A 21,734-nucleotide genomic window follows, 5' to 3' on the forward strand; every position below is an offset into this window, starting at 1 on the left:
AGGCCACCGTGGTGCGGCGGGGCGCCAAAGGCCGGCAAGGTAGGGGGAAGGACCGGCCAGCGCCGGCGAGCGGCGGCGCCGGGCCGACCACGCGACAGGGGAAGAGGCCCCGGGCACGGCCATGCCCAGCCAGGCGCAAGGGGGCAAGCGGGCGCGGCTTAGGCGTCGTTGGGAGGCCGGAGAGCTGCAGCAGGGGGAGCAGCGAGCGCTATGGAGCAGCCCGGCGGGCGGGCACGGGCGACGGGCAACGGCGCTAGGCAAGCGAGCGGCGCAAGAGGGGTACGGCAGCTGCTGCTGCAGCAGCCAATGGGCGGAGACGACGCGGGGTAGGGGCGGCGGTCAGCGGACGAGCACGGCCAGGCGAGCGGCAGGGCGCTGGCGGCTCCGACGGGGCTCGCGCGGGCGGCGTGGCTGGGATGCACGCCGTCGAGTGCGGCTGTGGGCGCACGCAATAGCAGTCGCGTCGCAATCAGAGCAGCGCGGCAATGGGGGCAGCAACGCGTGGCATCGCGATGGGCGCGGCGCGAAGGCATGGCGGGATGGCTGGTAGCGACGCGTGCAGTGAGGCAACCTACGGCGACCGGAGCACAGGGGAACGGAGCGAGGGCGGACGAGGCCTCACCGGGGCCCTGTAGTTGTGCAAAAGTCGGCTCGAGAAGGAGCCGGGGAGGCGATCGGCGACGTTGGTCGGCGAGGCGAGGCAGAGGCCTCCCGCGGGCGACACGCGACGAAGGAAGGGCGAGGAGGCAACGGCGGGGAGGTGGTCCGGCGACGGGGCGGCCCGGCATGGAGTCGGGGACGCGTCCGACGACGGCGATTGGCGTCGGGGCACTGGGTTTGGCCCGATCTAGATCGGATCGGGAGGGGAGAGGGAGATATTTGTGCGAGGGGGAGGGTCACATCGTTCTTATCCCCTCCATGGAAACGCCGACAACGTGGTGTGGCGGGGACGCGCGGGAGGAGCCCCGGTCGGATGAACAGGGAAGGAGGACGACGACCATGGAGGTGGGCTGCGGGGTTGGGCCGTGCTCGGCTGCCAGCTGGACTGAGAGGCCCGGGGGGTTCTGCCTTTCTCTTTTTTTTTCTTTTTTTTAAAACAAAGATAGAAAAATGACTATTTAGGGTAACCAAAAGAGCTGAGAAAAATATGGGACTTAGCCTATTAGAATAGTTTGCATTTTTAGCAGTGCCAGAAAAAGGTTTGGAGGCCATAGGAATCCATTTGCATTTTTCACACATAAAATAGCACTTTAAAATGCTGAAATTGCATTGTAATAATTGCTACAGTCCATCTTAGCTCTTAGGTGTTGTTGTTTTCCTTAACAATTAAATGTTATAGAATTTTGGCTAAATGATGAACTATTTTGCAGCAACTTTGGTGCAACTCCATTTTTCACTTGCAAAATAGAATTTCTTTTCAAAGTGGAATTTCAAATGATATTTGAATTGAAGTTGATCAAGCACTGTTTAGCAAAACAATCTGCTTTAATCACAATGGCTTACTATAGCATGACACTGGGGGTGTTACAAATCTCCTCCACTAAAAAAATCTCGTCCCGAGATTTAAGGGGGGTGGAGTAAGGGGGAAGACTCAGGAAGGATGGAGCTCAACACAAGATAGGTACCTGGGGGTACCTAAGTGAGCATGGCATGGAGGCATCTCTCGAGTTGAAATTTAAGAAAGACATCGAGAGCAAGGCAAGAAGGTGCAATAAGATGTTTCAAGCGGGTAGGCAGTCGTTCGTTGCCTGAAACAGAGGGTGAAAGGGTTTCAGAGCAATGGGAATAAGTATTGCGTCTGATATCAGAACAGATCACAAGGAAGGTGGCTCGTGAATTACATATGAAGCCAAGTGCGAGGGATAACTTTGAAAACAAGGAGAGTCAGGTTGCGATCCTGTGGAACTGTGGGTTATGGGCCCACCATCTGGGTTAAAGGTAGAAAGGGGGCTGACATTTTGCATGGTTATGATAGCAAGGCATGTCAGAGGATAGTATGTCAGTTATGTTGGCAACAACGTTGGTACCAAGGGCGAGGGATGAAGAGAACCATTTTCCTGCTCGTTGAACAAGGCAGGCCAATAGGCAAAGTTCTCATCCATCGGTGGCTACCGGAATGTCAACAACAATAGTAACAGGGTCTTTACTGACAGAGTTGTACATTGAGGTGTTTACATAAGTAGGGAAATATTATTGCTTGGATCTCATAAACCATAAGAAAGGTTAAACAAAACAATGGAAAATAAAAGGTGATCATTAGATTAATCAGAACATTGGAAAGGAAAAATGTGTTTACACACAAGGATTGGGAGTATATCCTTCCCAAGGGGAACCGGAGTAGGATATACAAGATATGACATTAAGTTCAAAAGCATTTAGATGAAGGGGGCGAGGGAAGAATCATGATATTACCCATACAACGGTGTTTGGATAATAGATCAAGAAACAATCAACAATGTGCTTCCAATGTTCTTGTTGATATTTGGAATACCTCAGTCATGCTTCGAGGTAGCATTAACATTGTGTTCCAAGTAGGGGTTGGAGTTGAAGATCACAGGAAAAACTCAAGGAACAATTGCAGGAATAGCAAGGAGTGCAAGGTATAACCAAGACATGATCAAACATGTGTTGGAAAGAATACAAGGGGTTGTGAATGATAATTCAAATCATTGAAGGTCAAGGATGGTATTTCTCACCATGAATTCAATTGTCATCTCAACGGAAGTCAAAATGTTGATGTTAATCACGACGCATTTGTCGAGAGGCTTTATGAAGATGCCATCGAGCAGCAACGAGATCAAGAAAAATGAATGATGAAGCAAAGGCTATTGGAACCACGTATACGACACAAGCTCGGATTCAAGCTTGTTGTTCAAGGCGAAAAGATATGATGAGGAAGATCGATGTAAGCTTAGCTCATCGTCGGAAATTGTGCTCGGGAAAGAAGGACCAGGTAGCACAGTTAAAATTTAGCATGATAGGGATATATCCGATCTGGCTAGGAATGACTGGAAGGATTATTAAACTCGTAAGCAACGGAAATAGCTTAGAGTTATTGAATCGGAGTGCGTAATCGATTCACTTATCGGTGTTCTCGGTTGACAAACAACCCAGAACCCATGAAGTGACAAAGACAGGGGTAAGGTAGTACTCCATCAAAAGTTCATAAGATGTAGTGCAATGGCATGGTATCCTCGGAATACCAGGGGTAATACTCGAAGGTAGATCATAATAGAGGTTTGGCAGGCGTATTATCCTGCAGAAGACAAGTGATTTAACTTGTCCAAGAAATGGGACCAAAGGAGAAAAATCATGGTCGGAACCACGGTTGCGAAGGATCAATTCACCGGTACCACATGATATTATATCAAGGAAATAGTTATTATTACAAGAAGCTTACATGATAAGCTCCACATCAGGTCCATGGGCATGAACACAAAGTTCAAGGTCGACTCCCACTTCTTCAATGCATAACCATTCATTCACTTCTTGTTTTCGATGAAGTCGTGGTGTTGAAATTATATCTGGCAAAACGCCAGAAGAGTATGACTCCTGAAAACTCTCGGGTTCACACGGATTAGGGATGGCATAGGTTTAACCCATAGGGGCATCTTAGAAATATATACCACAAACTCCAAGAGTAAATAACACAAGCTCGGAAGGTAGAGCATGTTTGACAAAAGCAGAGGATACAAATTGTCAAAGACATTATGTATCCTGGGAATAACTCACAAGAATTTTGAATGTTAAGGATACTATCGGATAATAACCCAGCAATGGGCCTACCGGTCCAAAATGGAGCTGATGTGAGTATCGGTACTCAATCAGAGGAAGAAAGAATGCAAAGGCATCGGATTGTAGAACATCTGAATAATTCAATGCTTAGATAACAAAGGAATTATGATTTCCAAAACGAAGGATCACAAGCAGATGCTCTGATCCAGGATGGATAAGTAGAATAGACCTAGGGGCACAATCGATGACAAATAGATTGGCCGAGAACCAGCTCATGTTCAAAATGACGTCTGAGCCAGAAAGATAATTTAGAAGGATCAACTGATGATCACGTGCTTTCACACACATGTTGAATCGATAGGATCAAAATGATGGTGCCGAAGGATACTAATTAATATTGCTAAACATATGGAAAGCATCCATAATGCAAACAGACAAGTATTTGCAGAGCAGTAGTTTGAAGAGGATTCTCGGAAGGTCGGATAGTATTTACAAGTATTTTAAAAAGCATATGAACAACTGGGCATGAGCGGAACCCGGTTAAGTGAATTATCCTTAGTGCAAAAAGAAGCTGCAAAGCAGAAGGCACAAGGATTCTCGGAACAACGGAGAGTACATCTTGAAATAACAGGAGCAACTGGGTATGAAGGTACAAGCGGCAAGGATGTTATTCACGGGGATTATCGGTGGTCAGGAACTGCAAGGCAGTGGACACAGGGTCTCGAGAAACATCGAGGAGTATCTGCAGAATCTTCTGGCCAAGCAAGCGATCACCGGTAATGTCGGGGCTCTCCGAGAGGAAGTGGGTACGAGAACCTAATGTCAGAGTTAGTAAAATGTTTAACCCGAATAGACGAGAGATCAGAGTCCCAGAGTATAGACGAGGAATAAAATATCCTAATACCACCAAATGGCGGTGTGGGCCCATAAGACACACAGCCAATGTTAGCAAAAGTTTTTCAGTGACTAGACTCAACTTCGGCCAAGGAGTTGGAAAGGGGGCTACCTACAGGCAGTCGGCTCTGATACCAACTTATGACGCCCCCGATTTGACCGTACACTAATCATACACGCAAACGTGTACAATCAAGATCAGGGACTCACGGGAAGATATCACAACACAACTCTACAAATAAAATAAATCATACAAGCATCATATTACAAGCCAGGGGCCTCGAAAGCTCGAATACAAGAGCTCGATCATAGACGAGTCAGCGGAAGCAACAATATCTGAGTACAGACATAAGTTAAACAAGTTTGCCTTAAGAAGGCTAGCACAAAAGCAGCAATGATCGAAAAGGCAAGGCCTCCTGCCTGGGAGCCTCCTAACTACTCCAAGTCGTCAGCGGTCGTCACGTAGTAGTAGGCATCCTCCGGGTAGTAGTAGTCATCAGTGGCGTCGTCTGGCTCCTGGGATCCGTCATCTGGTCACAACAATCGGGTATGGGGGAAAAGAAGTAGCAAAGCAACCGTGAGTACTCATCCAAAGAACTCGCAAGACTTACATCAGATCTAAACTAAGTATGCATCTGTATCAAAGGAATGGGTTGTATCTGTGGACTAAACTGCAGAATGCCAGAAGGGAAGGGGAAAGCCTAGCCTATCAAAGACTAGCATCTTCTGGAAACCACCATCTTGCAGCAACAGGAGGGAGTAGAGTAGCATAAAGTAAAGTAGTAGAAGTGTTATTAACCTCGTCCAGAGATCCTTTCTCGACTCCCTGCGAGAAAGCAATCCCAGAGCCATACTATCCAGTTATCATCTCATATCCAAGTCTCATCACAATCCATTTCTCATCACAAGTATCCAGTTCTAGTTGTATCGACCGGGATACAACTCCAAGTGTCCGTTACCATAGGACAGGCTATCGATAGATGTTTTCTTCCCTGCAGGGGTGCACCATCTTACCCACCACGCTCGATTAACTCCGGCCGGACACACTTTCCTGGGTCATGCCCGGCCTCGGCCAAACAATACGCCGCAACCCGACCTAGGCTTAATAGAGAGGTCAGCACGCCGGACTAAACCTATGCCCCCAGGGGTCATGGGCCATCTCCCCGGGGACTCCTGCACGTTGCGTATGCGGCCGGTGAGCAGACCTAGCTACCTCCTTCAACAAGGCAGGAGCTTACGCAGTCCAACCCGGCGCGCGCCGCTCAGTCGCTGTCGTCTATTAAGCCTCGGCTGATGTATACGACGCAGAACGCCCATACTATGCCCACGTGATGGTTAGTGCTATCAGGCCAGAGGCCCCTCGGATCAAATATCCAAATCGTAGTGGATTAGGAACGCGCGGTAACGAGCTGTAACACCCCCAGTGTCATGCTACAGTAACCCTCTGTGATTAAGCTAATCATTTTTCCAAACAATGCTTAATCACCTTTGGTTCAAATCTCATTTGAAATTTCACTTTGGAATCAAATTCAATTTGCAAGTGAAGTTTGAAGTTGCTGGAAAAATGTTCATCATTTGTCAAAAATTCCATAACAATTATCTGTTAAGGAACACAACATCACTTTTTTGCAAAGATGAGCATTAGCAATTATAATAGCACCAATTCAGTATTTTTAAATGCTATCCTATTTATGGAAAATACCAAATGAATTCCTCTGGTCTCAAAAATATTTTTGGCGCTGTCTATAATCACCAGGGATTTAATGGGACACCTCCCAAATTTTCCTAAGTGAAATAGTTGGCCAAATAATTCCCTTTTTCTCTATGTTAATAAATAAAAGCTAAAACAGAAAAGAAGAAATAGTAAAGGCCTAAACGCTACTGTGGGGCTGGGCCTCTAGTTCTACAGTGCCACGGCCCAGCCCATTTGGGGTTTTCCCCTACCTCTGTTCATCAGAGCGCGGTGGACGCCCGTGCGACGTCCACGGCTCAGATCGGCCACGGGGCGGCCATCCGCCACTCTCCGACGCCTACTTGACCCTCCCGCTAACCCTAGCCTGCCCTAGTATCCCCTCGCTCTCTCCCTCGCCCGCTTTCTTCCTCCCTCACGAGCACCCGTCGTCGCTGCCGCCATGGCCGTGTCTTAGCACGACCACCGAGCCCCGAGTGCCTCTCCGACGAGCCCGACCGCTCCAACTACTTCCTCTACTTCCTCTCCGCCCTCTGGATCGAGCCCGACGCCACCACAGCCTCGGGATCGAGCTCCTCCCCGACCCCGGCCGTCGCCGCTCATAGCCGTCGTCCACTCCGGCAAGTCCTCCCCGGGCCTTCTCAGCAACGTTGGTGAGGTTCCGCCCCTCGTCCGCCTTACCGTAGCTCACCGTGCCCGCGCTGGTCGCCTCCCCCGTATGCTCGCGCAGCCCGCCATGGACGGAGCTCTGCTACCCACGCTGCTGGTCCCGCGCGACCGTGGCCTCCCTCACACCCTCGCTCCCGCACCCACTGCCTCGCGCCCAGTCGAGCCACGCGCGCACTCCGCCCGCGCCCTAGCGCGCCCCGCAGCTGTCTGCGCCGTACCGAACGGATCCCGTCGCGCTCACCTGCCGCCCCGCCCGCGCGAGCCCGCTCCTGGCCACGCCCCGCCGCTGCTATACTGCTCTGCTGCTGCCACTACGGTCAGCGCAGCCGCCGCACCTCAGCCCGCACTTCGCCTCGCCCGCACACACGCCCCCCTGCGCCAGCCGAGTCCCCTGTCCCCGCGCCCTGCTTCGCTCGTCGCGCCTCTGGCATCGACGCCAGCGCCACCGTAGACCACCTCCGGCCATGCCCGCACCCAAGGCGGCCTCTCCTCGACGCGCGTCGTTGCCCTCTCCCCGTAGCCGCTCTCGGCTGACCAAATGGTCACCGGAGCCGCGCGCCCGACGATCCCCGTCGCCTCTGTACGCCACCGCCGGCGCGCGCTGGTTAACCAGCGGGTGGTCCCGGCTAGTTAGTTTAGGTGCTAACCCCCACTTATTTAACCCCTAACCCTCCACTGATAGCAGGCCCAGGGCCTCTAAATAAATCTGTTAATTTTTAATAAAATCGGTTAACTAGCCCTAAGTCAATGACATGCGGGTCCCACTGGACCCGCTGACCAGTCAACCTTTGACCAGTCAATTGTTGAGTCAGCAGCTGACTGACCCCACTGTCAGCCCCTCTGGTGCACCCTTGGTGCAGTGCACCGGGTGCACCCAGCCTTTTCTGGAGAATTTCGAGATAAAAAATAGTTCCAAGACTTTTAAAAAAATGCCTACAACTTAGAAAATTAATATAAAATAATCAGTAACTCGGATGAAAAAGTTTTATACATGAAAGTTGCTCAAAACGACGAGGCGAATCCAAAAACGTGGTCCGTTTACCTGTCAGATGCCTCTACCTATCCGAACATGGAACATTCCCCCTCTGGTCATCTGTGTGACACAGGTCCAGAACCGGGATTACATTCCCGGTTGGATTCCCCCTTCACCTATATCGTGTAGCCATACGTTAGGTCACATCCGGCACAGCATATTGCCACGTTATGCTTTGTGATGCTATGTTTGCTTTATATTTACTGTTTCTTCCCCCTCTTCTCTCCGGTAGACCCCGAGACCGATGATGCCCCTGTGATCGACTACGTCGATGACGACCCCTCCTTGCCAGAGCAACCAGGCAAGCCCCCCTTTCGATCATCCCGATATCGCCCATTCCATTCTCTCATGCTTGCATTAGATTTTGCTACTGTTATTGTTTGCTCCTATTCTGATGCATAGCCTGCTTTTGTACCTGCTGTTGTACCTTACCTGCTTATCCTAAACTGCTTAGTATAGGTTGGTTAGTGATCCACCAGTGACCCCCACCTTGTCCTTGTTGCCCCTGCTTCATCATCGACGACTTGATCTACGTGATTGAAGACCAGGCCCCGACACCGCACATTACTTCCCCTTAGTTGCTCGACACTACTGGGTTACTATCGAGTGCCGAGGGTGAGACCTCTTCAGCACTTCGGTTGTTAACCTGTAGTGTAGCTATTCGGTCGTGGTCATCGAGGGTGATTTTCCTCCTTAACCGCTTTCGATACGGCTCTGTCGTGCAACCCCTCAAGTGTGAACCTCGAGGGTGATTCCTCTTACGTTCACCTTGATGATTACATATAGTGAAATTCATCGGGGGTGATTCCTCGGGTTTTTCCCCTTGATGTTTGGACACACGGATACTTGGACTTTACCACTGTTACTTGGAAAGACGGGTCGGCCCTGGAGGGTACCCGCGCGAGCTTAATTGCGAGTGATGTGGAGACGGGTTGGCCTGGAGGGTGTCCGCGAGATAATTACGAGGCGTGGCCGGGCATTCCTAGCCCTTGCCGCAAGTCCTCGAGACGGGGCAACGGGGTCACATCTTTCGTGAGTCTCTGCTTGTTACCGCACGTTCCTAATCCACTATGATTTGGATATTTGATCCGAGGGGCCTCTGGCCTGATAGCACTAACCATCACGTGGGCATAGTATGGGTTTTCTGCGTCGTATACATCAGCCGAAGCTTAATAGACGTCAGCGACTGAGCGGCGTGCACCGGGTTGGACTGTGTAAGCTCCTATCTTGTTGAAGGAGGTAGCTAGGTCTGCTCACCGGCCGCGTACGCAACATGCAGGAGTTCCTGGGGAGATGGCCCATGACCCCTGGGGGCATAGGTTTAGACCGGCGTGCTGGCCTCTCTATTAAGCCTAGGTCGGGTTGCGGCGTATTGTTTGGCCGAGGCCGGGCATGACCCAGGAAAGTGTGTCCGGCCGGAGTTAATCGAGCGTGGTGGGTAAGTTGGTGCACCCCTGCAGGGAAGAAAACATCTATCGATAGCCTGTCCTACGGTAACGGACACTTGGAGTTGTATCCCGATCGACACAACTAGAACTGCATACTTGTGATGAGAAATGGATTATGGTGAGACTTGGATATGAGATAATAACTGGATAGTATGGCTCTGGGATTGCTTTCTCGCAGGGAGTCGAGAAAGGATCTCTGGCCGAGGTTGATAACACTACTGCTACTTTACTTTATGCTACTCTACTCCCTCCTGTTGTTGCTAGATGGTGGTTTCCAGAAGATGCTAGTCTTCGATAGGCTAGGCTTTCCCCTTCCCTTCTGGCATTCTGCAGTTTAGTCCACAGATACAACCCATTCCTTTGATACAGATGCATACTTAGTTTAGATCTGATGTAAGTCTTGCGAGTACTTTGGATGAGTACTCACGGTTGCTTTGCTACTTATTTCCCCCATACCCGATTGTTGCGACCAGATGACGGAGCCCAGGAGCCAGACGACGCCACTGATGACTACTACTAGCCGGAGGATGCCTACTACTACGTGAAGACCGCCGATGACTAGGAGTAGTTAGGAGGCTCCCAGGCAGGAGGCCTTGCCTTTTCGACCATTATTGCTTTTGTGCTAGTCTTCTTAAGGAAATCTTGTTTAACTCATGTCTGTACTCAGATATTGTTGCTTCTGCTGACTCTTGTGTTTTCGAGCTTATGTATTCGAGCCCTCGAGGCCCCTGGCTTGTAATATAAAGCTTGTATTAATTTAGTTTGTGTCTAGAGTTGTGTTGTGATATCTTCCTGTGAGTCCTTGATCTTGATCGTACACATTTGCGTGTATGATAGTGTACGATTAAATCGAGGGCGTCACACGAGCAGAGACTCACGATCGATGTGACCCCGTCACCCCATCTCGAGTACTTGCGGCAAGGGCTAAGAATTCCCGGCCACGCCTCGTAAGTATCTCGCGGGTACCTTCCAAGTCAACCCGACTCCACATCACTCGCTATTAAGCTCACGCGGGTACCCCTCAGGGTCGACCCGTCTTTAGTAACATGGCTCAGTGCAAAGTCATAGTAACCATAGTAATTGTGTGTCTAACACCAAGGGAAAAACCCGAGGAATCACCCTCGGTGAATTCCACTCGATGTTATCATCAAGGTGAATGTAAGAGGATCCACCCTCGAGGTTCACATTTGACGAGTTGCACGATAGAGCCGTAACGGAAGTGGTTAAGGAGGAAATCACCCTCGATGACCTTGACCATATAGCTACACTACAGAGATCTCATCAGGAGTGATGTAAGAGGTTCCACCCTCAGCACTCGATAGTAACTCTATAGTCGTACAACTAGGGGGGTGATGTGCGGTGTCGGGGCCTGGACGTCGATCACGTTGATCGAGTCATCGAACATAAAGCGGGGCAACTGGGACAAGGTGGGGGTCACTGATGGATCACTAACCATCCTATACTAAGCAGTTTAGGATAAGCGGGTAAGGTATGAAAGCAGGTAGCAACAACAGGCTATGCATCAGAGTAGGATCATACAGAAAGCAGTAGCAGTTCTAATGCAAGCATGAGAGGGAAAGAAATGGGCGATATCGGAATGCTCAAGGGGGGTTTGCTTGCCTGGAAGCTCTGCTGAAAAAGAAGAAGTGTCGTCGTCGACGTAGTCGATCACAGGGGCATCAGCAGCGGTCTCGGGGTCTACCGGAGAGAAGAGGGGGAAGACACAATAAATACAAAGCGAACAGATGCATGACAAGACAACAAGCGGCACAGGGGTGTTCTAACGCGGTGCTACACGATATTGGCGAAGGGGGAATTCAGCCTGGAATGTTTTCCTGAAATTTGGCATTTTTGGACAGATGAAATGAAGGGGGAAAGTTGCATGTTCACTATGCTAGGGGCATGTGGCAGACGAACGGACTGCGTATTCGGATTTGTCTCGTTGTTCTGAGCAACTTTCATGTATAAAACTTTTTCATCCGAGTTATAGATTAATTTCTATGATTTTTTAAAGATTTAAAAGATTTACTAAAATTATTATTAATTCGAAAATAAATGGTAAAATGCTAGATGCACCCATCTCTGCGTACACAGAAGTGTACCAGAGGCTGACAGGTGGACCAGGGGTCCTAGTTGACCAGTCAACGTTTGACTGGTCAACAGGAGTGGGGCCCCCTGTCATTGACTGTTTAAACTAAATACATGTTTAATTAACTAACTAGGTAATTAGGTTAATTAAGCAGGTTAATTAGATTAATTTAATTAATTCTGATTAAACTTAATTAAACCAATTTGATTAAGTTAATTAATTAATTATATATATATTTTTTAATCAATTTTTTTTGGCGTGGGGCACATATGCCAGTGGGCCACTGGGGCCAAGCGGGCGGTGCTAACGGGTGCATCGGCGCCCGATGGGCGCGTGCAAGGCGAAGCACGCCCGGGCGCATGGCGAGGCCGTTGTGGCGGGGCGAGGTAGGGGGAAGGACCGGCCAGCGCTGGCGAGCGGCGGCGCCGGGCCGACCACGCGATAGGGGAAGAGGCCCCGGGCGCGGCCATGGCCAGCTAGGCGCGAGGGAGACAAGCGGGCGCGGCTTGGGCGTCGCGGGGAGGCCGGAGAGCTGCAGCAGGGGGGAGCAGCGAGCGCTGTGGAGCAGCGCGGCAGGCGGGCACGGGCGGCGGGCGACGACGCTAGGCAAGCGAGCGGCGCAAGCGGGGTACGGCAGCTGCTGCAGCAGTAGCCAATGGGCGGAGTCGGCGCGAGGTAGGGGCGGCGGTCAGTGGACGAGTGCGGCCAGGCGAGCGGCAGGGCGCGGGTGGCTCCGACGGGGCTCGCGCGGGCGGCGTGGCTGGGATGCACGCCGTCGAGTGCGGCGGTGGGCGCACGCAATAGCAGCCGCGTCACAAGCAGAGCAGCGCAGCATTGGGGGCAACAACGCGTGGCATCGCGACGGGCGCGGCGCGAAGGCACGGTGGGATGGTTGGTAGCGACGCGTGCGGTGAGGCGACCTACGGCGACCAGAGCATAGTGGAGCGGAGCGAGGGCGGACGAGGCCTCACCGGGGCCCTGTAGTTGTGCAAAAGTTGGCTCGGAAAGGAGCCGGGAGGCGATCGTCGACATTGGTCGGCGAGGCGAGGCATAGGCCTCCCGCGGGCGACGCGCGACGAAGGAAGGGCGAGGAGGCAATGGCGGGAAGGAGGTCCGGCAACGGGGCGGCTCGGCTTGGAGTCGGGGACACGTCCGACGACGGCGATTGGCGTCGGGGCACTGGGTTTGGCCCAATCTAGATCGGATCGGGAGGGGAGAGGGAGATATTTGTGCGAGGGGGAGGGTCACGTCGTTCTTATCCCCTCCATGGAAACGCCGATGACGTGGTGTGGCGGGGACGCGCGGGAGGAGCCCCGGTCGGATGAACAGGGAAGGAGGACGACGACCGTGGAGGTGGGCTGCGGGGTTGGGCCGCGATGGGCCGTGCCCGGCTGCCAGCTGGACCGAGAGGCCCGGGGGGGTTCTTCCTTTCTCTTTTTTTCTTTTTTTAAATAGAGATAGAAAAATGATTATTTAGGGTAACCAAAAGAGCTGAGAAAAATATGGGACTTAGCCTATTAAATAGTTTGCATTTTTAGGCAGTGCCACAAAAAGGTTTGGAGGCCATAGGAATCCATTTGCATTTTTCACACATAAAATAACACTTTAAAATGCTGAAATTGCATTGTAATAATTGCTACAGTCCATCTTAGCTCTTAGGTGTTGTTGTTTTCCTTAACAATTAAATGTTATGGAATTTTGGCTAAATGATGAACTATTTTGCAGCAACTTTGGTGCAACTCCATTTTTCACTTGCAAAATAGAATTTCTTTTCAAAGTGGAATTTCAAATGATATTTGAATTGAAGTTGATCAAGCGCTGTTTAACAAAACAATCTGCTTTAATCACAGTGGCTTACTGTAGCATGACACTGGGGGTGTTACAATCAGGTACTAAGTGATCACGTGATCCATATCAACTAAACCATGTCCGATCATCACGTGAGATGGAGTAGTTTTCAATGGTGAACATCACTATGTTGATCATATCTACTATATGATTCACGCTCGACCTTTCGGTCTCAGTGTTCCGAGGCCATATCTGCATGTGCTAGGCTCGTCAAGTTTAACCTGAGTATTCTGCTTGTGCAAAACTGCCTTGCACCCGTTATATGTGAACGTAGAGCTTATCACACTCGATCATCATGTGGTGTCTCGGCATGACGAACTGTAGCAACAGTGCATACTCAGGGAGAACACTTATACCTTAAAATTTAGTGAGAGATCATCTTATAATGCTACCGACGTACTAAGCAACATAAGATGCATAAAAGATAAACATCACATGCAATCAATATAAGTGACATGATATGGCCATCATCATCTTATGCCTTTGATCTCCATCTCTAAAGCACCGTCATGATCACCATCATCACTGACTTGATACCTTGATCTCCATCGTAGCATCGTTGTCATCTCGCCAACTATTGCTTCTACGACTATCGCTACCGCTTAGAGATAATGTAAAGCAATTATATGACGATTGCATTTCATACAATAAACCAATGACCATATGGCTCCTGCCAGTTGCCGATAACTTTTACAAAACATGATCATCTCATACAACAATTTATATATCATCACGTCTTGACCATATCACATCACAACATGCCCTGCAAAAACAAGTTAGACGTCCTCTACTTTGTTGTTGCAAGTTTTACGTGGCTACTACGGGCTTCTAGTAAGAACTGTTCTTACCTACGCATCAAACACCACAACGATTTTTCGTCAAGTGTGTTGTTTTAACCTTCAACAAGAACCGGGCATAGTCAAACTCGATTCAACTAAAGCTGGAGAAAAAGATACCCACTAGCCACATGTGTGCGAAGCACGGTGGTAGAACCAGTCTCATGAAAGCGGTCATGTAATGTCGGTCTGGGCCGCTTCATCCAACAATACCGCCGAATCAAAGTATGACATGCTGGTAAGAAATATGACTATTATCGCCCACAACTCTTTGTGTTCTACTCGTGCATATAACATCTACGCATAGACCTGGCTCGGATGCCACTGTTGGGGAACGCGGTATTTCAAAATTTTCACCTACGATCATGCGAGATCTATCTAGGAGATGCATAGCAACAAGAGGGGAGAGTGTGTCTATGTACCCTCGTAGACCGAAAGCGGAAGCGTTTAGTAACGTGGTTGATGTAGTCGAACGTCTTAGCGATACAACCGATCAAGTATCGAACACACGACACCTCCGCGATCTGCACACGTTTAGCTCGGTGACATCCCTCAAACTCTTGATCCAATTGACCCTGAGGGAGAGTTTCGTCAGCACGACGGCGTGGCGACGGTGATGATGAAGTTACCGACGCATGGCTTCGCCTAAGCACTACAACGATGTGACCGAGATGTGTAATTGTGGAGGGGGGCACCGCACACGGCTAAAAGATCAACTTGTGTGTCTTTGGGGTGCCCCCTCCCCACGTATATAAAGGGTGGAGGAGAGGAGGCCGGCCCTAGGAGGGGGAGCGCCATGGAGGGAGTCCTACTTGGACTAGGCCTACTTGGACTCCTAGTCCAAGTAGGATTCGCCCCCCCCCCCCTTCCTAGTCCAAGTAGGAGAAGAAGGGAAAGAGGAGAGAAGAGAAGGAAGGAGGGGGCGCCGCCCCCTCCCCTTGTCCAATTCGGACTGGGCAACGGGGGGCACCACCTCTGGCCGCCCTCTCTCTTCTCCACTAAGGCTCATTGCGGCCCATTAATCCCCTGGGGGGTTTCGGTAACCCCCCGGTACTCTGAAAAATGCCCGAACCTATCTGAAACCATTCCGGTGTCCAAACATAACCTTCCAATATATCCATCTCTATGTCTCGACCATTTTGAGACTCCTCATCACGTCTGTGATCTCATCCGGGACTCCAAACAACCTTCGGTCATCAAATCACATAAACTCATAATACAAATCGTCATCGAACATTAAGCGTGCGGTCCCTACAGGTTCGAGAACTATGTAGACATGACCGAGACACATCTTCGGTCAATAACCAATACCGGAACCTGGATGCTCATATTGGTTCTTACATATTCTACGAAGATCTTTATCGGTCAAACCGCATAACAACATATGTTGTTCCCTTTGTCATCGGTATGTTACTTGCCCGAGATTCGATCGTCGGTATCATCATACCTAGTTCAATCTCGTCATCGGCAAGTCTCTTTACTCGTTCCGTAATGCATCATCCCGTGAGTAACTCATTATTCACATTGCCTGCAAGGCTCATAGTGATGTGCATTATCGAGAGGGCTCAGAGATACCTCTCCGATACATGGAGTGACAAATCCTAATATCGATCTATGCCAACTCAACAAACACCATCGGAGACACCTGTAGAGCATCTTTATAATCACCCAGTTACGTTGTGACGTTTCATAGCACACAAGGTGTTCCTCCGGTATTCGGGAGTTGCATAATCTCATAGTCCGAGGAACATGTATAAGTCATGAAGAAAGCAGTAGCAATGAAACTGTAACGATCATCGTGCTAAGCTAACGGATGGGTCAAGTCAATCACATCATTCTCTAATGATGTGATCCCGCTTATCAAATGGCAACTCTTTGTCCATGGCTAGGAAACTTAACCATCTTTGATTAACGAGCTAGTCAAGTAGAGGCATACTAGGGACACTCTGTTTGTCTATGTATTCACACATGTACTAAGTTTCCGGTTAATATAATTCTAGCATGAATAATAAACATTTATGATGATATAAGAAAATATAAATAACAACTTTATTCTTGCCTCTAGGGCATATTTCCTTCAGGATGCGCAAAAGGAGATGATGAAGTGGGACCGGAAGAGGGCAGAGAAGAAGCTCGAAATTGAGAGGGTGAAGATCGAGTTGGAGAAGCTGGAGACGGCGGTCAAATGGGAACTCGAGAAGGCCAAGACATTTGGCGAGATAGAGCTTGAGAAGGAGAGGTTGTAACTCACACGAGAAGCAGAGGATGCGAAGATCATGTTGGCGGACGAAACCCTCTATCGGCGACCGCAGGGAGTACAAGGCGGCAACGGCGGCGGCAGCAGGGACAACGGATCATGAGGCCCGGATGCAGGTGAGCAGGACGAGCAGGACACATTCCGCCAGGAGTAGGCATCCGGCCAGTGATCCGAAGCCATTTGTCATGCTCGGACATTGATTTCATTTTGGCATGTCCGGTTTATTGGACTATGATTTGCTTTACTTGGTTTCGAACTGTTGAACTCAGATAATTTGTATCGTATGATCGACCTTCATGGATCGCATGGATTTGAGGATCGGTATCCAAGGTATGTGGATGTGAGGTGCAATATATGAGAGGCCGACCAGTGCCGTCTGCCGACACTCTCTCGGGCGTATAGAGGGGTGAATTTGTCAATTTCAAGTGTAGATGCTCTAACCAACTTGGTTCAGACCTAGACTTTCACCCCAAAGGTTGAGACCATGCTTGAATAGCAGCACCATCGAAGTCACATATGTGTTGTCGTCACCATTTTTCCACAACCTTAATAGCTATATGTGATGTGATACCGCCCCACTGCCAGCCATCCCTCACACCAATCTGCTGTCCATAGCTTGCATCTCATGCAACTATTTAAATATATATGCTTAAATTGATATTGATCTATATATGCATGTTTAATATATATGCTTAAATTGAAAATGATCTATATATATATATATATATATATATATATATATATGTGCATGTTAAATTAAAACAACGGACATATCGCTCCCTATAATAGTTTTAGAATTACCGGGCAAAGTCAGCTGGGAGGGGGTGGCAAGCGAACGTTATTTGCTGGCGTTTTTAGTTGTTAGGCGAGATGAAACGATGACAGTTTTTAAATGAAAATTGCCTCCTCACCAAGAAACTGCCATGTGGCATAAGAGAATGACACACCTCGCCACTTGTTCACAACTAAAACTGCCACAAAATCGTTCACATATGTCACCCTTCCTGTCGAAGGTTCACCTTCGCCAGCTAACGTCGTCCTAGAATTATAGTTTTGGAATCACTTATGTACAAAATATATTTGTAAAAATTGCATACCATGTTGACACAACATGACTGTAGGGCCTATAAACTGAGAGCGGCTTGCTAAAAAGAAGAGAACTGAAAGCGATTATGGGCCATGACATACCAACCATCTTATCGTTGTCACTACAGTTTTGCAAGCATCTGACTAGATTATTCGTTCTGGTTCAGGTACTAACTCACCTCACCGACTGAAGAACGTGGGTGCTGGTGAGGAAATTGGTGCAGGTACATGAATTGAATTAAGAATGGGAAAATAGCATACGGTGGAGTCTGATCGCTTACTCGAGTTTGATATTGTTATTACCTTGAATATTGACAGTATGTACTCACGCAAATCTCATGTTTAGATCGGTAACGATTAGCAGCAATTTAGAAACAATTATTTCTTGATCGTCTACATGTCAAAAAAGATCTTGATTGCCTACGAAATAGCCAGATCGATATAATTTAATTACACCTGGACGAATCTTTGCAAGGTTCGTCCGAATGTTGTGGCAGTACCACATGATCATACAGCGATGACAAATCATTCACATGATAATATAAACAAACGCTTAATCAAGACAGCACCAGAATGGGCTGGCAGTGAAGTGAACGCAACCACCAAAAGACGCGGAAGCACCATGGTAAATAGTACCAGACCTGTGTCTGTGACTGCTACTTTTCACGATCCAAGAAATCTGAGATCTCAGGGGTTTGGTACCCTGTCATACGTTTCACAAGAAAAGAAAAGTACCCTGTTCTATCTGGTTGGCTCATTTGCATTAGCAAATCTGTTCGTGCTAAGAGATGCTCCTCCAACTCATGGCCCCTACTGAAAAAAATTACTGAGCCCATCATAAGATCTTAAATCTTGCAAGAAGCATGGATTTAACTGAAATGATAATCACAAGAGAACACCACACGAACTCGAAATCCTCTGACCCATATGGTCCATCTCAGATGAAGGGTGGGGAGAAGCAGGCAAGCAGGATAATTTCCTTCCATGAAGAGGAAAGTCCATTCGATTCAAGGGAGATCCCAACAAAAGACGGGGTGGGAGAGAGAGAGAAAACAAGAGTTCTTCAATCGACACAATACATCGAAGGAGCAGTAAATAAACTCCCTTTCTTATGACATGTATATGATCTTTCCTTCTCTCTTCATCATCGGGCGTTCTTGATTCTCGAGCCCGATGCTTGGGCTGCGTCACTGGGTCGCGACGGTGCCGGATGAGGAGGATGGTGAGGCCGGGTGCCGCGGCACCGCGTTGGCCGCGGCCGGTGAAGGAGGCGAAGAAGGACGGCTTCCCTGGGCCTGGCCGTGGCCGTGGCCCTGGGAGTTGGTACGATGGAAACGGCACTTGAAGGACCCCGCGTGGGTGGCCGGCGCACAGACGCATTTGGAAGCGGGTCCGTGGCCTGCGCCGGACGGCGCCGACGCCGACCCGGGCCACCTCCTCCGCGTATTCTTGGGCGACGCGGCCTCGCCGGTCGGCGTGGTGCTGTTGCTGTGGTGGCCGTGGGCGTGGAACCTCCCCTCCTCCCCCGTGGTGTCCACGTAGTTGGAAGCCATTTCTGCCCCCTGTGTTTCCTGTTTCTGCATAGGCATTGAATTTAACGCTCGAGTAAATACATGATTCGTTCCGATTTCCAAATAACCCGAGATTTAGATCGAGGGTTCATTAGGAGTACTAATCAACAACCCAACAAGGAGGATGGTTGGTGGTAATCAGTTGCGTGTTAGCGCACATACAGGTGAAAATAACACTAGAAAGCAGCAGAAGAAGAACAGAAAGAACTTGAGATTAGCAGCAGAGTCACTCTACCTAGAAATCTGCAAGAGGGGAGGGAAGCAGAGCAGAGCAGCTGCCGGGGCGAGAGGAGGTGCCGAGAGCGGCAAACTGCGTTGCCCCGGCGAATACCCCTCGCTTTATACGGGCAAGGCCTGCCCGCGGGCAGCTGCCCGGGATTCCTCCCGGGCCCCGAAACCGTGGGCCCCGCCCACTGCCCCGACGGCCCCACCCACCGTCTCGGTCGGATTCGGATGGGAACGAGATCTCGCACGCAGGGACAAGCGAACGCCGGCGGTTGCGCATAATTCCGGGACACCTGTGGGCTCCCGTCACGATGAGCCAACGAGATTGGAGCGGCGCCGCCGCGCCAAATCCGGGGCGCCCACAGACTACTCCGTCGCGGCTAGAGCGCGCGCGCAGCAACCTACTGCCACTGGACTTTTTCTTTTTCTTTTTCTTTTTCTGCGTTAATGGATAGCACTCGACTCGAGTACTCGTGACGTCCTACCTACATACAGTACCCAGCATGGCAGCATCCATCGGTCATGGCGTGGGTGCGCGAGAGGCGTCTGCCCACTCGCCTCGAGTTCACGACACATGGGCGCGGCGGCAGGTATGCAGCGCGGCGCTACGTTTGCTATGCCACGTTAGGGGTCTGGACCGTGCCGACGCGCGCGGGTAGTCGGACGGAACACGGAACGGCGACGCATGGCAACGAGCAGCCCAACCACCCGAGGCCAAAGGAGCAAAACAAAAGGAACCGAGAGTCCGACACGGCGGAGCCGCCGACCGCCAAGGGTAAACGATTCTCCAGTTTCTCACCGGGCGTGCTACGGGCCTACAGCATGGTCGATCGATCGTGACATCCTGACATATATCAGTTTTTGAGGATGATTGGGCCGATCGTTATCACATCCTTGCGTGGTGGTGGCTCCAATTAGATCGGACACTTCTCTAGCACACCGCGCCTACTTCAAGTCGGCGCGTCGCTCGCTCACCTCGCAGCACGTCCGTCGCGCTCGCCCCGGCCCTGTTGGCTATACCTTCCACGCTACGGAATCTGACACGTGCCAGGCTCAGTACTAGACTTACGTGAGAGTATCACAGTAAGTATTCTTTTTTGACAGGAGGTTGAATCCCCGGCCTTTGCATCAGCGAGATGCATCTAATTGTTTTTGTTAATTACTCCTTCCATTCACAAACTACAAGATGTTTTTGTACTTTATACATATTGAAATGAGTAGCAAACGCACTAAAATGTGTCTATGTACATTAAATTTCGAAAAAAAGATAGAATATCTTATATTCGTGAATGGAGGGAGTATTAAGCAGCGTATAAATAAAAACAACCACTTAAAAAAAGATAAACATTCTTGTATCACCGTCGTCACGTCAGTTGGACAAGGATTTTCAGCCTGCTTGTTAAGACCAACCAATGAAAACCAACACAACAACAAATAGACAAGCCTTTAACAAGATAAAGGTACAATTTCGTCGATGCTGAGCAAAACCAATAATGGTAAGTGCAAGAGTTTTCATCAGAACATGAAACGGTGTTTAAGTCAACATCTTGTATCTGCAGTACTCCACGCCAGGCCAAAAAGGCAATAACAGATTGGTGGGGTGTCTTCACACCCTAGACCACCACCATGTTCGCCGGGAGGGTGCCAATGTCTCTGTGCATATCTGGCTGCTGCCACTCAACACCAGCGTGAGTTATACTGCAACATACACCATATTGTTGGAGTCACTGCGTCGGTGCTAGATGTCGGTGAGGAACCGCTGACGTGCCCCAAATTCACCAGCGCCAGACGCTGCTGCTGGTGCCACAAACCATCTCGTGCGATGGGCATTGCCTTCACACCAAAGGAAAATCTCCTTTGCGCCGCCAGCGAGTGACCACCATGCCACACGGAACCACCATTGTTGCGCATGCAGATACGCCAACGCACATGCAAATGTGTCGCCGCACCACTTGATCTCCTTGTTGCGGTTGCCGAGCCCCCCCCCCACACACACACAATAACTAGCTGCAGCACCATCGCGCTACTAATGCCCAAGCCCTTGCATTACTCATATGAGGCGTCCAAGTTAACTAACATCAACACGGACGTCATCCTAGGTTGCCACTCACTGGCCGGTCAGATGAACACAAGGGATTGCTCCTCCACGAGCACCCGTCGAACCTCAACCGCGAGTGCCAAGATCCAGTTTACCATTGTCGTCCCATGATGCCTGGGGGTCCCACGGATTTGTCTCACATGGGTCGCGTCAGCCCCGTCTACGGGTGCGCACGGGCTCGCCGCCCATGAACTACAAATCCATGCCCCTCCCGAGGTGGCATGCAAATCTTTGTCAAGAACTAAGCCTACGAAA

The 21,734-nt window shown here is 49.9% G+C and overlaps 1 protein-coding gene and 1 long non-coding RNA gene across 3 annotated transcripts; one reads left to right on the plus strand and one right to left on the minus strand.

Moving 5' to 3' along the window:
• The first annotated feature begins 6,357 nt into the window (after nucleotides 1–6,357).
• On the plus strand, nucleotides 6,358–10,229 carry LOC125537980. Its single transcript, XR_007296151.1, has 2 exons — nucleotides 6,358–6,972; nucleotides 9,943–10,229. It is a non-coding gene; the product is annotated as an uncharacterized LOC125537980 (long non-coding RNA).
• An 8,321-nt stretch (nucleotides 10,230–18,550) lies between these two features.
• Nucleotides 18,551–19,695, minus strand: LOC125537981. Of its 2 annotated transcripts, none has more exons than XM_048701297.1 (2): nucleotides 19,392–19,695; nucleotides 18,551–19,162 (listed from the first exon to the last, which is right to left on the minus strand). In XM_048701297.1, exon 2 carries the CDS (start codon nucleotides 19,136–19,138, stop codon nucleotides 18,773–18,775), a length of 366 nt encoding a protein of 121 aa, XP_048557254.1. In that variant the 5' UTR covers nucleotides 19,139–19,162; nucleotides 19,392–19,695; the 3' UTR covers nucleotides 18,551–18,772. The 2 variants fall into 2 exon arrangements, with proteins under 2 accessions (XP_048557254.1, XP_048557255.1); XM_048701298.1 differs by having other exon boundaries at nucleotides 18,551–19,156; nucleotides 19,392–19,525.
• Between the last annotated feature and the right edge of the window lie 2,039 nt (nucleotides 19,696–21,734).

The sequence above is a fragment of the Triticum urartu genome, chromosome 2 (assembly GCF_003073215.2).
Source record: "Triticum urartu cultivar G1812 chromosome 2, Tu2.1, whole genome shotgun sequence".
Classification (NCBI taxonomy): Eukaryota; Viridiplantae; Streptophyta; class Magnoliopsida; order Poales; family Poaceae; genus Triticum; species Triticum urartu.

What these genes read in the sequence shown, in the direction of transcription:
- LOC125537981 (XM_048701297.1), bottom strand. Translation starts at nt 19,138, where the DNA reads ATGGCTTCCAACTACGTGGACACCACGGGGGAGGAGGGGAGGTTCCAC.